The following is a 22,501-nucleotide window of genomic DNA, read 5'->3' as shown; positions in this document are numbered from 1 at the left end:
ATTAGAATATGGGTGAGCAGGCTGCACACAGATGTCAGTACAAGTGCTCAACTCGCTGTGCTATCTGACCGGTTTATCCAGAAAGATCAAATGGAAGGTCCTGAGCTAGGCGTCCCCTCCCTCTTGCTATGTAAAAGCAGCTACGGCCTCCAAGAGCGTCCAGGCGACTCCTGACTTCATGGTGGCAAACTCCCTGACAAAGAAATGGAGTTCAAATGGAGTTCCAATTCATGAGAAACCCAGTAAGGGGACTAAGTTTCCAGTGGGAGCCCAGACAAAGGAGGTGACCCCTACAAGCAATTTCTTTTTTTTTTTTAAGTAGTTTTTTTTATCAGAGACCAGCCTCTAAGTGCAGGCGGGGATTTGAACCTCTGACACTCTGCGTTGTCTTGCTTCAAAGACAAACTTGATGCCCATGTGCTATCCTCTCTGCCTTGGAGCCAAGAACGTCTGCAGTAAATGAGGCAAAATAATTCCTGCACCCAGCAGATGCATGGTTGTTTTCAAAGGCTAGTAGTCAGGAGAACCTTATCAGTACTCCCCCCCCCCCCACCCTGATACTCCCCCAAAATACAAAGGGGCAGGATAACTTGATCCTGTGAAAAGACATGATACTGCACAGAAAGTAAACATGAGGAATGCCAAGTTGGCCTTCATTCTTTGAGATGGGAAGATGAGAGCACAGGCCATACTAAACATGATAAGTTATTTCAACCAAGGCAGTAAGCACGAGGAGCTGCAGACTATCGGCTGTAAGGACTGTACTTTGGCGGTTGCACTTTCCAAAGTCCAAAATGAGTTGGTGGATTTAAGAAATTATAAGTTACTCACCGTAGTGACTAACGTGCTCTTAGTCCTTAGTGCCCTTTCCTCCATACTGCATGAGCGTTCCTTCCAAGACACGGGAGACAGAACCTTTTTCACCAGAAAAAACGTCCCTTTAAATTTACGGGCACGCAGGGGTGCGGCCCTGGGAGCATGCGCTGCCCCGACTCCACCATCCAGCGCCACACCTCAGTCCCCATAGACGCCTCGACAATAGATTATCATTGCCTAATGACACCAGATTTATTGGGGGGGCGGGGGGTGGGACGTATGGAGGAAAGGGGACCAAGTTAGTCACTATGGTGAGTAACTTATAATTACTCTACGTCCCGTCCCCTTTCCTGCATACTGCATGGGTGATTACAACTGAGTGTAGCCCCAGGGTGGAGAGGAGACACTCCTTAAGCAAACAGGTTTCAAAGAACAGCCTGTCCGAAAGCCGCATCTGATCTAGAACCGGCATCCAAACAGTAGTGCTTGCAGAAAGCCGAAGGGGTGGCCCATGTGGCCGCCCTGCTTATGACTTGCCAGGGGACATGCCGCTGGAAAGAGATGGCCGTTGCCTTGGCTCTGACCGTGTGGGCGTGCATGTTGGCTGGCACTGGCTTGTGCTGTCCCTCGTAAGCTTCCTTGATGGCCGAGATCATCCAAGGGTCTATGAAGGCCTTAGAGGCCTGATACCCTGGTCTTGATTCGCCGAAGGTGACAAAAAGTGCATCCGACTTTCGGAAGCTCTTGGTCCTGTCCAACTAGAATTTGAGGGCCCGCCTGACATCAAGGCATTGTAGAACTCTCTGTGCCTCGTCCTTGGGCTCAGCCAAAAAACGTAGGCAGCACTATTTCTTCGTTCAGATGGAATGAGGAAGGCAACTTGGGCAAGAATGCAGGGTGTGTCCGCAGGACTACTTTATCCTTGTGAAACGTAGTATATAGCTCTGAGGCGACCAGGGCCTGGATTTCGCCGGTTCTGCAAGCCGGTATGAGGCAGACTAGCAAGGCCATCTTAATGGTGACCAGCCTGATGTCTGCGGACGCCATTGGTTCAATTGGTTTGTGCTCCAGGGCATCCAGAACTATGTTGAGGTCCCACACGGGGTGTGGCCTCTTGATGGGCGAGTAGAGTCTGGCGAGTCCTGTCAAATGTTTCTTGACAATCGGGTTGGAAGAGAAAAAGATCTCCTCTGAGTTTCTGTAAGCCCAATGGCTGCCAAGTAAGTGCGGCAAGTGTCCACCTGCACGCCTGAGTGGGCGAGGAGCGCAGAGAAGGAGAGCACGTCGTCCAAGGTGAATGTAAGGGGGTTGACACCCACAGTGGCAGAACCTGATCCACTTGCTCCTATAATGGGCTCTGGTAGACTTGCTCCTGGCACCCTGTATGATCTCTAAGAAAAATGGTGGTCTCCTGGTTATCTCGCTTGGAAGTTAGTGAAGTAATTACTGTGACACTTTATTCCATACGAATTGGTTCGTTTTTATTAGTGGTGGTTGTACTTGCATTGAGTTTTACATACTCATAGTTGTTTTTGAGAAACACTGTTTCAACCTAGATAAGCAAGTTAGGTCAGCCGACACGTGTTTCGACCCGTACGGTCTTTCTCAAGGCATTTAATTCTGGTGTGTGCCCTCTGTGCGCACCGCCGCCGAGGACTACAGAGAAGCACTCAGGGCCCAACAGGAGCCTGGACTGCCGTAGGGACAGTCCACATTCCAACAGAACCCCACAGAGGGCACACACCAGAATTAAATGCCTTGAGAAAGACCGTACGGGTCGAAACACGTGTCGGCTGACCTAACTTGCTTATCTAGGTTGAAACAGTGTTTCTCAAAAACAACTATGAGTATGTAAAACTCAATGCAAGTACAACCACCACTAATAAAAACGAACCAATTCGTATGGAATAAAGTGTCACAGTAATTACTTCACTAACTTCCAAGCGAGATAACCAGGAGACCACCATTTTTCTTATCCAACCAAACAGGGGCTTGGGCTAAACCCCTACAATTACTCCTGTGATCTTGCTCATTATCAATATAACTGGAGCTCAGCACTGGCAGGTTCCAACCCTAGAGCCTAAAACTACCTTATCTGTATGATCTCTAGGTTAGCCTGGTAAAGGCTGATGTGAACTAGCATGACCTGTTCAGGAAACACGCTGTGAGGGCTAGTTTCTGTGGCGCGGGGTGGATGACTCTGCCCCCCTGCTGCACCAGAAGATGTGCTGGGCCCATCGGAAGGCGAATGGGTGGCTTCCCCGAGAGGCTGAACAGCTCCGAGACCCATGGCCTGGCCGGCCACCACAGTGCTATTAGAATGATGCTGAGGTGGCAAGATTCCCTGATCTTGTACATCAACCTGTGTATTAGTGGTGTGGGCGGGAAGGCGTATGCTGTCATTCTGTCCAACTGAATCTGGAATGCATCGCCCAGGGAACCCAGGCCCTGACCTTGCCAGGAAGCGAACAGTTGGCACTTCCTGATGTCTGAGGAGAAAAAGAGGTGCACTTGGGTGTGTCCCCATTTGTAGAAGATTTCCTGCAGTACTAGGTCATTCAACTTCCACTCGTAGTTGTCCGCACCCAATCTGCTGAGCCTGTCTGCCTCCAGGTTGGATTCCCCCGGCAGGTGTACAGTCGTGAGGTAGATGTTTTTTTCCATGGCCCATTCCCACATGCTGACTGTGAGCCTGAACAGCGGGGGGTGGGGTGGATCTGGTACCTCCCCGCTTGTTGACGTAGAACATGCTGGTCGAGTTGTCCGTCTGAATGGGGACCACCTTGCCCTCGATAACCGGAAGGAAGGCTCGGAGTGCCAGCCAGATGGCCCACAGTTCCAGCCAAATGATGTGGTATTCCTGCTCCTGCTGGGTCAGGGTGCCATGGACGCAGTGGTTGTTCAAGAACCACCCCCCCAACCCTCGAGAGAGGAGTCTGTGGTGATGGTGACCTGTGGGGTAGGTTGCCGGAAAGGCATGCCCAGGCGAAGGTTGCAGTCCCTGGACCACCATGTGAGGTCTGGGTGAAGTGATGGAGGAACGTTGATCATCTCTGACTGAGAGACTCGCTCCTGGTTCCAAGAGGCTGCAAAGTGCAGCTTTATCCTCCTCATCTTGAGTCTCGTGTGGGGGACAGTCAAGAGGACTGCTGCCATGAGCCCCAGTATGTGTTGGTACCACTAGGCCCAGGTCACTTCTCTGCTGAGGAAGTGTGCAGGGGCCCTCTTGAGGGCTGTGATCTTGTACTCGAGGGAAAAACTCTCAGAGCACATGTCCCAAATGAGACCCAAGAAGGTCAGTCTCTGCATGGGCTACAGCTGCGACTTCTTGAGGTTGAGTGAAAAACCCAGCTTGTGCAGTGTGTTCATGAGAGCGTGGGTAGTATGGTGCACTGCTTCTGGGGATGTCGCCCTGATCAGCCATTCGTTGAGGTATGGATAGACGTGGGGGCCCTGCGACCTGAGGAGGCCCGGCACTGTGTTCATCAGCCTGGTAAAGACCCTGGGGGCCGAGTTGAGGCCGAAAGGAAGCGCCTTGTATTGGAAATGGTAGCCCATGATCCTGAATTGTAGAAGAGAATGATGAGGCTGCCAGATCGGGACGTGTAGGTACGCGTCCTTCAGATCCAGGGAGCACATCCAGTCTCCCTTGCACAATGTCTCTGCTATCAAAGCTGGCGTAACCATCTTGAATTTTTGTAGAGGTAGGGAGAGGTTGAGGATGGAAAGGTCCAGCACAACTATCAGGCCCGCCTGGTTCTTTTTATGAATGGTGAAAATCCTGGAGTAAAAGCCCAAGCCTCGCTGGGAGGCTGGCACTTCCTCCAATGCCTGGCTCTCGACGAGTGACCGGATCTCCGCCAAAAGAGTTGCTCTCCCAACCTGTGGGAGTGGAGGAGGGAGGAGTGGCTGGGATAGGGAGGCGGTACCCTGTGGAGACTACAGAGAGGATCCAGGGGTCCGTGCAATTCTGGCGCCAGAAATGTGCATGGAGAGCAAGCCTGCCCCCCCACTGGAGACACGTGGACATGGAGTGGCTTGTCAAGCCTTCATTCCCTCTGAGGCTGTTCCTTAAGAGGGGGACTGGAAAAAGCCCTTACTCCGCCCCCCACCCTTTTGTTGTTTGCGCTGATGTTGAGTCAGCAAACGGTCAGGCTGCCTGGACCTCTGCTCTTGGAAGTCATGGAACCCTCCGTATTTGTAGCCCCTTGTCCGAGCGTTGCTATGACTGGGTGTACGTTTTGGGCATGGTCTTTGTCAAGATGGATAAGGACTTGGCCGTTTGTGAGCCGTTTTTCTTTTTGTCCAGCTCTTCATCCGTTGTGAAGTGGAAGAGGTCACCCCCTTCGAACGGAAGATCTAAGACGCGATCCTGGACATCCAGGTTGAATTTCGTAGCACAGAGCCAGGCCGTTCTTCTCATGTCAGTGGCAATGCAGATGGCATGGCCAGAGGTGTCAATGTGGGCCATGGTGGACTCCATGATGTCCTGCGCCACCATCTCGGACTCTACCAATCCCGCTTTGAATCGTGATTGGCTCTGTGCCGGAAGCTCTGGGAGGAAATCTGCGATTTCCCGCCAGAGCCTCTGGTTAACGGCTGCCAGCACGGCATCTGCATTGGCTTGACGAGGTGCAAGGATGCGTTGGAATACAGCTTCTTCCCGTATGCCTCCAAGATCTTCTCCTTGCCTAGAAGCACCGCAGAGGAGGAGGCAGAGGATGACTGAGGCTTTGAGAATAGTGATGCTGCAGCGATCACTGAGGAGTGTGGCTGAAGATGGGCCGACAGCAAGAGCGTATCGCCCTCCATCTGCCTTTACTTGGTGTCCAGGCGTTTGTTCACCGGCTGGACTGAGTGGGGCTTGAGCCAGCCCTTCTTGGCCAAGGCAACTATGTCCTTCTGCATCAGGATCCCCGTTTTGGTCACAGGACATAGCGTGAGGACTTCTGCGAGGACCCCCTCTGCTTGTTGCTCAACCTTGGGTTGAGGAAGGCCCAAGTACTCTGCCAGCCTTGCCAGACTTTCGTGGAAGGCCTTGGCTGAAGATGGCGTGTCGGGGTCCTCCTCCTCATCTGTGTCCGCCTGCGGGTCCTGTTAGTCAAGGACCAGAGGAGGGGATTAGGGTGAGCCGGGGACTGTGGTGTGAAGACCGGAGCCGGAGGCTGATGCTGTTGCGGAACCGCCTGGACACGAGTCTGAACAGGGGCCAGGGGCGTCTGCACCGGAGCCTGCGGTGCCGGAGCCATTGGCGGTAACACGTCCCTGAGGATGTCCCCCATCCAAGGAAAGTTCATGAGTCCGAGGAACCATTCAAAGAACCTGTCCTCGCAGGCCGGATTGGTGGTAGGTGATATTGACGGGGTAGCAAGGGGTTGCTGGAGCCGTTGTGTGCCCTGCCCATATGGACGCAGCGGGAATCTGCCTTGCACGAAGGAAGGGTAAGCTGTAGGCCACATACCTGGTTGACACCAGTCCTACCTTGACACATGATCCTCCACCTGCTGCCTTCCCTGGAGCGGCGTTGGCCGGATTTTCTGGCACAGTGGCCATTTTGTTGAGCTGCCTTCCACGTGCCTGCGTCGTGTTGCTCGGCTCACTGGGCCCCGCCCTGTCTAGGACTCTTGAGTGTGGATCATGGGGCCTACCCGGTTCTTCAGGCCGAGGCCCGGTAGGCGTTTCGATCGCGGAGGATCTGCCGGTAGAACTTGGTATAGGCGCCCCCTCGGACATGTTGCCGGTACTAGGCCGTAACCCCTCGGTGAGGACCTGGTAAAAGAACCTTCCAGTCCCTCAGTACTGTCACCGGGAGGATCCACCGACTCCTCGGCCTGACGGCCGGTAGCTGATTCAGCCTCGGTACTTGTGCTCGTACCAGGACCTGAGCGGTCCCTCGCGCGCGGGGGAGTCCTTGGGAAGGCATCTCCCTTGCAGGGTGCACTGGAAAAGAGCGGCCCTACCGTGGGCCTGATGATAGACAAAGTCCTTTAGGTCCTTTGGAGGCAATCTCTGGAAGAGCTCCCTCCACACCTGGCTACACTGTTCTTCCGAGACCTTGTGGAAAGCGCGTTGCACGCGGTTCAAGCTTTCCAGCCATGGTCTGGGCCAAGGCACGGTAGGCAGAGAGCGTGGGGGTCTTTATTCAGGAAGAGCCCATCGCAGGATGGATACCTGCTGAACCCTGTAGAAGTTGACATGCGCCAGGGAGGAGCGTTACGCCTGAGGACCGAGTACCTGAATCATAAAAAGACAAAAAGACAGAAGAGAAGAAGTATCCGTGCGTGGAATTATATGGCCGAGGCCAAAATAAGGAGCGCTGCTGAATTCGGCCCATTCCCGTTGACGCGGAAAAGGGGACTGAGGTGTGGCACCGGAGGGCAGAGTCAGGGCAGTGCATGCTCCCAGGGCAGCGCCTCTAAATTTAAAGGGAAAGGAGGTTTTTTCTGGTGAAAAAGGTTTCGTCTTCCGTCCCTTGGAAGGGACACCCATTAAGTATGGAGGAAAGGGGATGGGACGTAAGAGTGCTGTGTTTTATGTTCTCAAAACCCTTGTTCTGGCAAGTGAACATATCTTGCTGACATTCAGTCACCGACAATGACTCAAATGTCATGAGAGGGAAGAACGCGTTCACAATCTTCCTGGTAAGCAAAACGCGAAAATTAAAGAGGGCAGCAAGGGTGGAAGCCAGGGGATCCGCAAATAAAAATATTTTGTCCGCAATTTATCGTTATACACAATACTACCCTCCACTGAGGATGAACAAAAGCCACCTCCCACCCGCAACCCCTTTGAAGCCTCCCAAGACAGAGACCAGACAGTTCCCGATAAACCTGAATTTAAAAATTAGGGAGCCCACCGTCTGAGCCTGTCCCAAAGAAGAATGATCAATATACCATGCTATGATCATTGCATAGTGGGAGTGGTGAAATTCAAGCAGGGAACATGGGAAACAATATTGCCATTGTGCAACAAAGTTATTTACTGGCTAAGACACAAGAAAGGATGTCTTTGACTAATCCGCCAGGATGCTATAAATGTGCTAAGATTCGTAGATAAAACAGGCCGAGGCCCTAGATATTCTCAAACTTAAGTTGTAGTATGCCGATCTGGTGGAGGGACTAACTTACTAATGAATATAGAACTATACCTCCATTTAATAGCAATATTGAGATGCACCCCATATCATTTGGGAAGGCCGGGTTAGCCACTGAAGTGGCGAATGAACACCAGATGGCAACACCGTCTATACTGCAATAGAGGATGATTTAATTGTTCCAGACTGAGAAATGAGCCCTCCAAATTTTTGGACATCTTAACACATCATCTCAAATAACAATGAAAGAGAAGTTGAAAACAATGTCTTGGAACGTGGCTGCCATCAGTAATAAGCAAAAAGATCAAGATTGGTGTTAGTTTATAAAATCCCACAATATTATCTGTCTCCAAGAAACATGGGCGACAAACAGACTTTTGTTGCAGGTTTTTTCAACTTTCCATATTCCTGCTACCAGATGCCTACACAGGATGGGTGCTGGATAGTATTTCCCAAGAAACTAAGAAATTGAACTCTGACCCTACTGATACACTGGCGGTCCAAGTTATTCCAACAGATGGTTTATCTTTAGTTATCTACAATGTCTGTTTCAGACATAATTGTGGAACAATTTCCAGTACGAAAAATACCTCGTTATGTATAGAGGAGCAATCGCAAGATAACAAGACTGACCATTTTATCTTACAAGGAGATTTTTAACAGTCAGATCGAACCATTTCCCATGCTGAAGGAAGTCCAGAAATTAGAAAACGAGTCATGGAAGATTCCTGATCTTAGAATGACTAATACTTACAATTATAACAGAAATGCTAACAACCTAGCCATTTGTTTATGAACTGGGATGGAATGGGAGGTCAGAAAGGGACACATCTGTAGCCACATGTAGAATTCCAGAAAAAAGGAGCCATGTTGATTATATTATGCCGTGTCAAGCTGGTGATTTATGATTGACTTGCGGATGATACAACAACAAGCAAGCTATCAGGAGCCACTTGTTTTTAATCACGGATACCGATATCCAACCACAGCTGCTGGATGTTGAGTGTTTGTGGAGCCCCGTCAAATGTTTCAGCAGTAAGGAGGAGGATGAATTGCTATAAAATGTAATTCTCGCTAGCAATGTAACATTTGAATGTTGATTTGACTTGGTGGTTCTATTATTTATCAAAGTATGACACTTGACATATCTTGTAATAAGGTACACTGCATTCTATCACAACATTTCAAACCATATGTTACTACAGAACATATAGTAGAAAAGTAGGTTAAAAAAGGCATTGGTTTGACAATGAGTGCAGATCAGCCAAGAGGACACACTCCTAAAGTCTATCAAAGAGGGCTTTGTTATTTCAAAATAAAAAAACAGTCCCAGTCAAAAATCATAGAAAAAATATTAGAACTTAAAGACAAATTGATCATAGAAAATGAATGGAATCCTTTTAAGTCCATACTAAAGGCAAAGGACGCACACAGATTTTGGCAGATAATGTCTGGGGGGGAATTATTTTAGGGCATTTTATTATGATTGGGGTATTTATTGAGTGCAGACCTAGTTTTGGGAAGCAACCAAGTGCTTTACAATCATAGGAGGAAGAAAACAGTGAGGGAAGCAAAGAAAAGGAAATGGGGAGCCAACAGGGGAGGGTTAGGGTGGGCAACTGGCAGCAAGGGATCTACAAACAACGAGGGGAGGAGAAAGTGGGGAGCAGATCACAGAGTCTCAAGTATAGTTTGGAGTGCAGGGTGCTGTGGACATAGCCGTTAGGGAGGAGCCATTCCCTGAAGAGGAAGCTCTTGAGCTTTTTCCTGAACTATAGAAGCAATGGCACAAGTCTAATGTGTATGGGGAGGAGGAAGTTCCAGAGTCTTGCCACGTAGACTGATGAGGCAGGTCTTTTGGTTTTTTCCTTCCTGCACAGTCACAATTCAAGTCTGCACATTGCCTTACTTTTGGTGGATCGCAGGCCTCCGGAGATGCAGAGTTTCTCAGTGAGGTAGCTTGGGGACTTAAGAGTGACAGCCTTGTAGATGATATAAAAGGATGGGAAGATGATACGGGCTTGCAGTGGGAGCCAGTGCAGTTCGAAGAGGGTCGAAATGATGTAGTCGAATTTGCTGTGTACTATGAGTCTTGCTACAGCTTGCAGGACACGTGGCCAGCTAGGGTGTGAAGCATTGAGGCTAATAGCAGAGAGCCAGGTCTGGATGTGAAAATGCTGTGTAGTTGGCCAGCAGGAGGAATTCAGTCTTGGAGGGGTCGAGCTTCAATTAAGCACTGGACATCCAGGGCTGGATCAATGTGAGGCAGGCCTTCAACCTGTGGATGTCTTCGATGGAGGATATCGTGAGGTATATTGCAGTGTCATCGGCATATTGGTGAATGCGGATGTTTTGTGGAGCCAGACGGGGTCAGAGCGGTTCCATGTGAAGATTGAATATCGTGGTGACAGGATTTATCCTTGCGGGACTCCACAGGTAATGGGCAGAGTTGGTAATATGAAGAATCCATTTGTATGAACTGTTGGCAATTAGTAAGGTAGGATTTAAACCAACTGCAGACAATCTAGCTGGTCCCTAAACACCCATGTAGATTGTTGAGGAGTGGCTGGTGATCTACTGTGTCAGTCCATTCTAGTAAGAAGATTCTTAAGGCAATCTATCACCTAATGGTAGTCGTTTCTGTGCTGCACCTGGGTCTGAAGCCAGATTGGTAGGGCTGAATGAGGTTATTGGCTTCAACGTATTTGAGAAGTTGCATGGCTACTGCTTTCTCAAGGATCTTACCTAGGAATGGAAGATGGGTGATGGGACGCTAATCAACAGGGTCCAGTGATGGTTTCTTAAGCAGCAGGAGGATTTGTCTGGCCTTGAGGGTCGAGGAGATGGTGCCCTGAGTTATGGAGAATTTGATGACTGTTGGCTAAGGGAGGAGTGCTTCAGTCGGAAGGGTCTTGAGTAATGAGTCAGGGAGGATGTCTTCTGCATACAATGTGGCTTTGAGGGATGCTAAGGTGACAGTGAGGTCTTCCATAGTTAGTGTCTTCAGAGTTGTCCAGGTAGTTGTGATATTGTGAGATGGGATGTGTGGCGTTGGTGTCTATGTGTTGGTGGATCATGTTGATCATGCTGACGAAAAAAGTTGATGGTGCTGGATTTTTTCGATGGAGTGTGGTTGAGTTGGGTCAGGCAGAGGTATGATGCAGTGCTTACTTGCTTTCAAGAGGGCTCAGTTTTCATTGTTGGCCTTGGCTATGGGGTTCTGGAAGTAGTTGGCCTTGGCAGGTTTTAACATTTGTCTGCGTGTAGAACAGGATTCCTTGAGCATGGCTGATGCGCTGCAGGTTTTTTTACCAAGTCTTTTCTTGTTTTCTGATTGTTTATTTGTTGAGGTTGAGTTTGTGAGTGTACCAGGGTGCAGAAGGTTTAAGCTTGAGGGTGTGCAGTTTCACTTGGATATGACGGTTGATGTTTGTGAGGATGGTGTTGAGTTCTTGGAGAAGTGAGTTGCAGTCCTGGTTCGTCAGAGATTGATCAACTCATGTGAGCTGGAGCTTGGCGGGGTCTTCCATGAGAGCCTCCAATGGTAAGTTGTTCAAATGTAAAGGCTTGTTTGCTTTATTTTCCAGAGGGTTTGCTTGAGAGGTGTGGTGTGACTAATCTCAATGGGGAAATCAAGCAGAATAGGAAAGATGTGATGGCGGGTGGGCTATTGTGACTGAGGATATCCCCAGCTCACCAGTCCATTTACCACCCCCGTGGCCTGCATTACAGAGTGGGTGGCAGTTCCCAACCCCCAAGTTCACCCCATCTCCATCACCCAGCCTCTAACATGGGACTCAGGACAGAATTTTCATTCATGCAGTGTGATTTATTTAACTCCAATATAGAAGCCACAACAACATGTTAGAGACTGCTGCCAACCTCAGCCAACCCCTAACCTGCCACATCATAGGGTATACTGGTCAAACATGTCAAAGCCAATTGTGAAACCCACATGGTGTTCTTTCTCAATCAGGACTCGAAAAGAAATCCTCTTATAAATGGTTTCAACCACATCTTTATAAAGTCATCCAAAGTACACCAGAATTTATATTATGCTACTATCAAAGATTCACCAACATCTGTACACTATTTTCCGATGCAACACAGAATTTCAAGATGTTCTGAATAATAAATATCTGGTTACTTACCAAAATTGTTAGCAAAATGATCACACAAAGATAAATTGGCAATGCCTGTGTTTTGCCCTCTTTTTTGAGTCCTGCATTCCATACATTAAAATGCACATTTCAACAGTGTCCACTGCTCAGGTTGCTACATACAGTAAATGGGTGAATTTAGTCATGGCCTTTAACTGCATCCATAAATATTTGGACATATCTGAAAATCTATCATGGGGAAATGGCATGAGCTCAGGTTTTGCACAAACAAATTTACATCCACCAAGCAGTTCACACCTCCCCAAATCATATATGTATTTTTTCATAGCATAGACATGTTAAATGTTTTTGATAAATGTAGCAAATGTTTGCATAAGTATTGTACCTTGCATGGCCTTCTGTACAATGGCTAGGAGGCTCAAAGACTTGTTTTCATCAATAACAGAATGAGGCATAGACAAAACTACTGCAATGCCAAAACTTGATGAAACCAAATGCTGATATCGAACACCAAAACACACTTTAAAAGAATGTATTAAAATATCAATAAGCATTTTTCTTTACTTTTCCACCAACTCCAGGAGAAGAATCAATCATATCAATGCCAGCACAATCGTGGAGAACTTGGCCATTGCAGATGACATGGGGTACGTAGATGTGTCCTTCAATGCAGCATTCTATAAACTCCATGTTGTTTTCAGTTAACGTTCCGGTTTTGTCTGTGAAAACATATTCCACCTGCCAAATGAACACACAATCAAAATAAGGCTGAGCTGAGTGGTCACAGCAATCATGACAGACTGTTCATTCACGGATTGTGATTATTTACCATAGCATTATTTCTGCTGTTAACGTCTGTGCTGCCTGCTCAGCTTCTCCTTTGGGAGGGAGGAGTTGGACAGATGAGCTTTCCCTGTATGTGGGAGATTCTAATGGCCCCAACCCTGTTTTTTATTCTCACAAAAAGGTAAACCACAGAAAGCACACTCTAATAAGATGATTGGCACAACACGGTCATACACCACTATCTGGTAGTTCAGCACTGTAAAGAAATTTCTTTTTTCCCTAAGATTCTATGGACGGGGGGCTCATATTTCATTAAATGATTCTGTTGCTTTAGACCATTTATATCGGAAATCGATTATTGTTGTAGCCTTCTGGTGGGCTTGCCGTTATCAGACTTTCACTGTCTCCAGGTTATCCAGAATGGGGCGGTGAGAGTTGTTAAATGTCTCACGAAAAGAGATCATGTGACGGAGGCAAGAAGAAGTCTCCATTAGTTGCCTATTCAGTCCAGAGTATCCTTTAGGCTACTTCTTATCACCCACAAGTGCGTGCAGGGACAAATGCCTGTGTATTTGAAAGAAGTCATAATTTCAGAGCAAAGCATAAGACCTCTTAGGTCAGATGACTCCAACCTTCTCACGATCCCCCGATGGAAGACTAAGTCATCGAGGGATGCTGCCTTTGCATCAGCAGCTCCCCAGGCAAGGAAAACTCCAACGCCTTCATTGAGAATCATTGCATCTATGGAGGTCTTCCAAGAAAAATCTGAAAACAAAAGCACTCTTCTCCTAACTGCTCTTCTTGTTTGCACTCTCTCAATGACTGACTAGGCACTCTTTTTGTCCTGCTACTGGGCGTGTTCCAACAGCCCGCTCTGTTTACCCTGTGTTTGTATGTTCAGCGTCCGTCAGCCTTTGGGTACCTGGTGCGCTATATAAGTTCCATAACATATATAAATGTCTGTGAAAAAAGCTAAACCTGCATGACTTTCAAAAAAACAAAAATAATACTAACCTGGCAGTGTTTGGCCCAAAGATGCGTGTTTTCGTTTACTTACACTATCTTATAAATACCTAGTGTTATAGAGTGAAAGGTTGGCAATATTAAAACTGTCACTTTCTTTGTCATTGAGGCCACTGTGAACTGAAAGACAAATTAGAATGATGCCTTACATCTGAATTAATCTAATTAATTTTATTGGTGTTGTTTGGTTGAGCAGGGCTAACTCGGGCACTAATGTGAGTCAGATAAACTGAATTAATTAACACATTCCTCTTCTCAAGATTTTCGTCTAAGAATTTAAGATAACAATTATAAAATACATGCAATAAAAAAGGAGAGCATCAAATGGAAGGTTTTAAACCCTTGACCTGTGTCCCAAACATCTTTGGCACCCAAGTCAGGAGTTCATAGTGTGTACCGAGAGTGCCCATGTGAAATAGGTCAAAGTGCTCTTGTGCTTTAAAGCATGAAAGAGCATGATAAAGTATAGAGTACATGGAATATAGTTACTCAGGGAATCCCCTGGCCACTCCCCATCCCTATCCCAAGGTCTATTGCTGCAAATAAGCCATCCTTGATGCATACAGTTCAGCATCTATTCTAGCCTGGCACTTAGTTGCAATTCCTTAAATCCAACAAAGATGATTTAGTGCGCCTCCACCCATACCTATGTTTCTATAGTGAGGCCCAAAACCTAGACCAGAATCAAGCAAGTTCCTTTTTTTAATTAATTACATTTTTCATTTCCCTTCCTTTTATTCCATGTTTCTTTATCCCTTTACAGAGGCAAAACAAGATCTGCTGGGGTCCCATCAGTGTCTCTGGTCTTCCAGTCCCAACAACTCACTAGATAGGGTGGCCCAAGCAATGGAATACTACATGTGTCATCAGGCAATAGGAACCGTATTATCAAACAGTCATTTTTGACATTTTCCCCTCCCACCGGAGGGAAGTCTAGGAGGTCTACCTGTTGACTTTGACATGCCTCTGCACTTTGGGCACAACAATAGAAGTCCTTAAGGTCTTGTCTTGAAGCAGTTCTTCCACAACAAGCAAACTGCTGAAGCCTATTGACATTTCTTAATGCTATCATCTTAGATGAAATACTAGGTCTTGCATGTTGGCCAGGCATAAAGATTAGAAAAATATTCTATGAATCCAACAGACTTATCTGCTGGCCTGGCCTATCATCAGAGCTGTGCACGGAGTGGCTGGCATAGCTGTTTTTAATTATTGCCAACTGATGAGCAAGAAGTTTATCTGCATTTTTGCAACCTTCCCAAAAAGACGTTCCGACATGGAGAAATGAAAATTGATCTTTTCCAGAACGGAATTGATTCCATGGTTCAGATTTTAATTTAACTCCTAAAGTTTGAGCTCCCCGTGAATTTTGTCATTGATTCCGCCAGGTGAAACTACAGAATATCAATTTGAATCCCTTGTCAATCTGGAAAAATGAATAACCTTCATTTGAATGATAGACGTAACTTGATGGCCGTGGGCCAACCATCTTATGCACCGAATTATAGAAATATAAACTGCTATGCTTGACCAACGAGCGGCCATTTTAAACGTAGCAAGAATCGCCATTTTGCTTGTTAACCATTGCTCATTGCTTTCTGTCTGAAAACTGCTTTGCAGCTTGCAATTCTTGTGGATTCTGCTTACTCTGCTCAACTGTTAACATTGTTGTCGGAATATGAAAGGACAAGGTCGCGGGACTGAAGAGTTTGTTGAAACTCCTCATGAGTAGCCCAGAGAGGAATGCCCACGCTCCCTCTCTGTAGCCTGGGGAGAGAGCTGCAGGGCAGCTGCCAGCCTGTCTTGTACGATGGTAGAATGTGTTAGAATAAAACAGCTAAAGGCTTGAATTATGCTCTTCTTACGGCCCCCCCTTCGCAAAACCCTTTAGAACGTGTCGGCTCCCAGGACACGAATAGTACCTCATAGATGGCAAAGCTTGGAATGTGGCTCTTCCCCCGTGTGCAGCTTGCTTCCAAGAACAGAATCACGTGTTCTGTTCAACAACTAAAAGATGCCTCTGCACTTTCTAATTGCACATGGTTACTAGAATAGACATCGAAAATGTCATAATTGTCATACTCGTCGGATATGTCCATCGTCGTCCCGAGTTCCGAGGAACTTAATAAAGAGGGGTGTTAAACATGACTTTGCTGATTGTATGATATGCATTTTGTATGTATGTAACTGATGTACGTAATTCGCTCTCCTGCGTCCCTCGAGGTCTAGGAAACTCACGTCGCGGGGCATGAGATCAGAATTGGCCAATTGATACTATTTCTTTTTGCTTGCAATAAACCCTAGCATTGGGAATTTGAGCCTCGTGTCTAGCGCATCTTTTCGTGTATGGTTATTGCCTTGTTTCCATAGCACGAGGGACCCTAGGGGCCCCTTTCACCCTGGGGCATTTTCTCTGACTAGATGGCCTACAGATATTCGCAGATTGTGTTGAGACTGGAAATGCTGCTTCTATTTTTCTTAAGAAAATATTGACTTTCTTTCAGAGTACAAACTTAGTCGCATAAAAGAAATGGATCACGAGTCAAAGGTTAACCTTACTGGAGGTTGGTCTATTAGTAGGTAGTCTAATCTAAAACATGAAGTGTGGCCATGTGGAGACGAAAGTGTAATCGCTAGATGTGGGATTTAGCATTCCAATCAATTTAAGCCACCATTTTGCATGAAGAGAAACAAAGTTTACCTTTAGTACGGTTCTTAGGTAATAATCTTTAAAAATGGGCTCCATAGTTAAGTTAAAATCTCCCAACAAATCATTAGAACCAGATGCCCCTTACAACATCATCTCAACCTCTGCAAAGGTTAATTTATTTGTGATGTATTAAAAAATTCTTAAATGTGAACTTGGTCCAAGAGCATCAGAGCGCTGTACAAATATTCAATATAAACAAAAACATTTCACAATTAAACATAATACAATATTGCCATAAAACTACTTGTTCAGGCTATAAAAAAAAATTCACAATACAATTTTTCACTTTCTGCTAACATACATTAACTATAAATAAAGTCCAGACAAAACCTGGACATTTCTAAAATCCTAAATACCATTACCAGGTCTTTACATATTTCCTCATTTTAAAAAGTCTTCCGTCATCGGTAGATATTTTGGTAGGGCGCTGCACAATTTTATAGTGCCTCCTGAGAAGAACAAGTTACTTTCTTACCTGGTAACGTTCTTTCGATGGGATGGTCCGACGACGTATTCCATCTCTATGACAGTTTATGTCCACATCTGTGCTGCTTCGGAAAATCTTTGGCGTCTGCGTCCTGCGTCGATGACGTCGATGCGCCGTCCCCGAGGACCTCCTCAGACGGCCGACGTCACCCGATGTGATAAGTAGGACGCATGACACCCATAGCCTCAGTTATAGTTTTTCCCAGAACGTGTGCCACCAGATTTCTGCCAGTCAGACACACAAGGCCTTGCGGAACGTAAGATGCAATCGCAAAAGAAATTCTGCAGCGGGGAAGGCAGGGAGGGAGCGATATGGAATATGTTGTCGGACCATCCCATCGAAAGAACTTAACCAGGTAAGAGAGTAACTTGTTCTTCGAGGGGATTGGGTCCTCCGACGTATTCCATATCTATGACCGACTCCCAAAGCAGTACCAAGCAAGGAGGTGGGAAAGAATTTAGAATACAAATTTAGCATGCACAATCAAATTGCGGAATAGAGAACTGCCTTGCCAAAGGCCAGATCTTGTCCTCTGATGGAATCGAGGCAATAGTGACGTACAAAAGTATGTACTGAAGCCCAGGTGGCTGCATCACAGATGTGACGAATAGGAACTCCCCTCTGCAGGGCAATAGACGCAGCCACTCCTCTGGTAGAATGGGCCCGCAAGCCAGTCGGAGGGTCCTTACCCGCCAAGCGGTAACACTCGGAGATAGCTAAAATAATCCAACGAGACAAAGTCTGTTTCGTCACAGCTTGTCTCAAACGCTTTCCAGCGTAACCAATGAAAAGTTGATCGTCCACTCTGACCCGGGACATGCGCGAAATATAAAAGCTCAACGCACTCCGAGGATCAAGCCTATGGAGCCTCTCCTCTTCCTTACCAGGATGTGGAGGAGGATAGAACGCCGGAAGAACCCCCTTCTGGCTCAAATGGAATTCCGAAACCACCTTCCGAAGAAAAGAAGGACGAACTCTAAGGACAACCCTGTCCTTATGAAACACAGTGAAGGGTGGCTTAACTGAAAGTGCCTGTAACTCACTCACTCTGCGAGCGGAAGTAACCGCAACCAAAAACACAGTTTTCAGAGTCAACAGCCTCAAAGAGCAAGAATGTAAAGGCTCAAACGGAGCACCCATAAGAAACTTAAGAACAAGGTTCAAATCCCAACCTGGCACCAGAAAAGGTGACGGAGGGAACACATTAGTTAGCCCTTTCAAAAACTGCGAAATTAAAGGAATTTTAAAATAGGAACACTCTTCAGACGAGCGCTTAAAGATGGACAGCGCCGCCAGGTAACCTTTAATGGTCCCCACTTGCAAGCCCCTGTGGGCCAAAGAAAGCAAAAAAGACAGAACCATGGGAATGTCACATTCAAAAGGATCCACATTCTGATTTCTGCACCAGTCGCAGAACTTTCTCCAACGGCAACGGTACAGAGACTTAGTTGCCGGCCGTCTGGCCCAGAGCAACACCTCCATTATGTCTTCAGGGAGGTCCCAATCCTTATACCTCAACCTTTCAGATTCCAAGCGTGAAGATTGAGGGATCTGACCTCTGGATGGAGAACCTGACCCCCCCTCCCGTGAGAGCAGATCGTCTCGGTAGGGAAGACGACGTGGAGGGCAGATGGGCAAGTCTAGAAGGTCCGGGTACCACGTCCTCCAGGCCCACGCTGGAGCAATGAGGATCATCCGGGAACCGAACCTCCGTAACCTCCGCAGCACTTGCGGGATGACGGGGACTGGAGGAAACGCGTACAGCAGTGGGAATGACCACTCCACCACGAACGCGTCTCCTTTTGGAGGAAATTCCCGCGAGCAAAACCTTTCGCACTTCCAGTTGACACTGGAGGCGAAGAGATCCATTTGAGGGGTCCCCCAAAGGGTGAAGATTTCCAGGAGAATCTCCTGAGCCAGCTCCCACTCGTGAGAGATCGAACTCTGCCTGCTCAGGGCATCCGCCGTCTCGTTGTCGTCTCCGGCCAGGTGAACAGCTGAGATCGAAACTTCCTGCTGGATGGCCCAGAATTCGAGCTGCATCGCCTCCCTGCACAGCGGAAGCGACCCTGCCCCCCCTCTTTTTGTTGAGGTAGTGCATGGCCACCGTGTTGTCCGTTAGAATCGGGACACTCTTTCCGCAGTCGGCAGAAAAGCCTTCAGGGCTAGCCTGACGGCCCTCAGATCCAACAGATTGATATGGAGTCTGGACTCCGACGGAGACCAACGACCGCTAACTGTCAACTCGTTGGCATGAGCTCCCCATCCCATGAGGGATGCGTCTGTCACGATCGTCACCTCTGGCCAGGGCAGCCAAAATGGGGCCCCCCTTCATCAGATTGCCCTCGACGGCCCACCACAGAAGGTCCCGGGCTACCAAGGACAGCACCTGAACAGGGTCCGACAGCCTGCCGGAGGACTGAGACCACTGGAGCTTGAGTGCCCACTGCAAAGATCTCATCCGCAGACGAGCCTCTGGCACCAGAAGAATGCAGGATGCCATGAGGCCGAGCAGTCTCAAGAATTCGGACGCTGGGAGATTCTGGGCAAACTGAAACTTGTGCACCATCTGCTGAATGTGAAGAGCCCTCACCTGAGGAGGAAAACACTGCCCCAGGGATGTGTCGAGCACCGCTCCGATGTACTGGAGCCACTGCGTTGCTGTCAAATGGGACTTCTTTAAATTGAGGGAGAAGCCCAGCCTGTGAAGGGAGTGGCAGGTGACGGACAGATGATCCAGGACTTGCTCGGGAGAGCTCCCCCTGATCAACCAATCGTCCAGGTAGGGGTAGACGTGATTCCCCGTTTTCCTGAGATGCGCTGCCACCACCACCATGAGCTTGGTGAAAACCCTCGGGGCGGAGGTCAATCCGAACGGCAGGACCTGAAACTAAAAGTGCGAGTCACCAACCGCGAACCTCAGGTACTTCTTGTGATTGGGATGGATCGGCACATGGAAGTAAGCATCCTTGAAGTCGAGAGACACCAACCAGTCCTGAAGTTGAAGGGCCTGAAGGACTTGAGAAAGAGTCACCATCTTGAACCTGTCCTTCCTGAGGAGTTTGTTCAAACCGCGCAAGTCCATGATGGGTCTCAATCCCCCGTCTTTCTTCGAAATCAAAAAATAAGGGGAATACCATCCCTTGTTCCTCTCCGCTACAGGCACCAGTTCTATGGCGCCTTTCTCCAGCAGGGCTTGAATTTCCTGCGCAAGGAGCGGATCCGGACTCTTCAAAGAGGTTCCCTGGTGGATTGTCGTGAGGCCTCTGCCGAAAAGGAAGACAGTAGCCGTGGGTTATGATCTCCAGAACCCACACATCCGAAGTAATGGCTTGCCACTCTACAAGATGCTGCACCAGCCTTCACCCAACCGGCGAACCATGGGACCTTGCCTCATGACTGAGTGGTAGCGGCTGCGGCGTTGCCTGAAGGCAAAGAGGCAACTGCCCGAGCGGCCTTGGCACCTCGAGTACCTTTGTTTCCGCCTCTGGCACTCTTACGATGGCCCCTCGTAAGGACGAGTAATAGTGAAAGGAACCTCCCCAAAATTGCTGTCCCCTAGGACGAAAAGGCAGAGGTTGGCGAACTGCAGCGCCCAACGACTTCGCTGCAGCTTTGGAGGTCTGCAACCTCTCAAGGCTCTCGTCAGCCTTGCTGCCAAAAAGGTGTTCACCGTCAAAAGGCATGTTGAGGAGCTGGGACTGCACATCAGGAGCGAACCCAGACTTCCGCAACCACACAAACCTGCGCATTATGGTGCTCGCCGCCATGGACCTGCTGACACAATCCGCCAAGTCCAAACCCGACTGAACGGCCTCACACATAGCATCCTTGCCATCCTGAACCAGAGCAAGGAAACCATCCCGTTCGTCCCCTTCGGGAATATGATCAGCCGCTAATGCAACACAGTTCCACAGAGTGTGTGTGAAACGAGACAAGGCACATATGGAGTTGGCCGCCTGAAGCGCCAAACCCCCCAAAGAAAACACTTTCTTTGCCCAGCCGTCAAAACGTTTGTCGTCCCTATCCGGAGGGATGGTAGGATACGACACCTGCTTTGCCGGGGCCGTAGCCGCCTGCACCACCAAACTCTCCGGGGTGGGGTGCCTAGACAAGTAGCAGGGGTCGCTACTGGCTGGATGGTATTTTCACGACAAAGACTTGCCCACTGCCGGGAAACTCCCCGGAGCAGTCCAAGACGCCGCCACCCTTCTCTGCAGAGCCATATGAAAAGGCAAAACCGGGTCAGTGGGTGGACCGAGATCAAGGATGTCCGTGAGATCATCCTGAACGAACTCCCCTGGGGGAGCTGACCAACCCAAGTACTCGGTAACCCGAGACATAAGGCGCCGGTATGAAGAATCGGCATGAGTGCCAGGCTCCGGTCGACAAAACTCCACCTCCGGAGAGGTGTCCAGTCCACTGGCATCATGCAGCGACTGCCTCAGGTCATCAAACTGGCTATGGCCGGAGATAAGGTCATCTGGAACCGTAACCGGAACCAGGCCGCCATCAGAGCCCTCATCACCCTCCAAAATGTACTCCAGGTGGGGAGAGGAAGACCTCTGTGGACCAAAGCCATGCCGGACCTTAGCCATAGCCTTTCTAGGGGCAAACCCCGTGCCACAGGGCCCCTCCGACACCACCGCCTCGAAAGGCGTCGAGGGCGCCGAACGAGTCGGCGTTGACAGAAAAGGCATCGACGTCAGCTGCAGCGCCGCCAGCATCGGCGGCGTCGACACAGTCCTCGAAGCCGGAGCTCCGAGCGTGTCTCTCGACAACCTAGGCGCCGACGGCGTTGATGACCCCCTCGGAGGCGGAGCCTCGAGAGAAATCGTCGTCGACCTCGGCGCCACAGGCATCGATGTCTTTTTCGAAGACGGGACAGGATCACACGGCCTCAAGTGCGTCGAGGACCAGGACGGCTACCCTTGTCCGAGCGGGACCTCTCCCGCGAGCCGTGCCGACCACCCGAGCCCAAAGGCGTACGAGCGGTGTCTCTCGACCGGTGCCGACCGACCCCACTCGGAGACGGGGACGGACAGGTGCCCTGCGATTCAAGAATCGCTAGCATCTGCTTCCCGAAGGAAGCCCATTCATCCGGTGTCGCTTGCATGGAGGGATAAGCGACCCGCCGACGGGCGGAGTCCTCGGAAGAGGACGGGGAAGGCGACCTATGCCGGCGCTTCCAGGAATGCCTCGAAGAGGCTGAGGAGTGGCGAGACCGACTCCTGGAAGGAGACCCACTGGACTTCCGACGATGACGCGGAGAGTCGCCCCTCGAGTCATCCGTCGAAAGCCCCGCAGACCTCGACTTCCGGGGCTTAGACACCCGGCCTACCGACAGCTTCTTCTTGCATTCCCGCAAGGCCTTTGCCGTGAGCGACTGGCAGTCGACACAGTCGTCCATATCGTGGGCCTCCCCGAGGCACCAGAGGCAGGCGTCGTGCGAGTCCGTGACCAAC

At 48.9% G+C, this 22,501-nt stretch overlaps 1 protein-coding gene across 7 annotated transcripts in view; it reads right to left on the bottom strand.

The window, feature by feature from the left end:
* The window catches only part of ATP11A (ATPase phospholipid transporting 11A), a 2,308,865-nt gene that overhangs the window by 1,006,897 nt on the left and 1,279,467 nt on the right, over nucleotides 1–22,501 (bottom strand). For all 7 annotated transcript variants that reach the window (XM_069636989.1, XM_069636990.1, XM_069636983.1 and 4 more), the window contains exon 13: nucleotides 12,595–12,768. In XM_069636989.1, coding sequence (XP_069493090.1) covers nucleotides 12,595–12,768 — 174 coding nt within the window. The remainder of the gene's footprint in view (nucleotides 1–12,594; nucleotides 12,769–22,501) is intronic.

Source organism: Ambystoma mexicanum, chromosome 7p (genome assembly GCF_040938575.1).
Source record: "Ambystoma mexicanum isolate Mex_15411 chromosome 7p, UKY_AmexF1_1, whole genome shotgun sequence".
NCBI classification, from domain to species: domain Eukaryota; kingdom Metazoa; phylum Chordata; class Amphibia; order Caudata; family Ambystomatidae; genus Ambystoma; species Ambystoma mexicanum.
The sequence above is the reverse complement of the archived record's forward strand: the minus strand, read 5'-3'. Positions and strand labels throughout refer to the sequence as shown.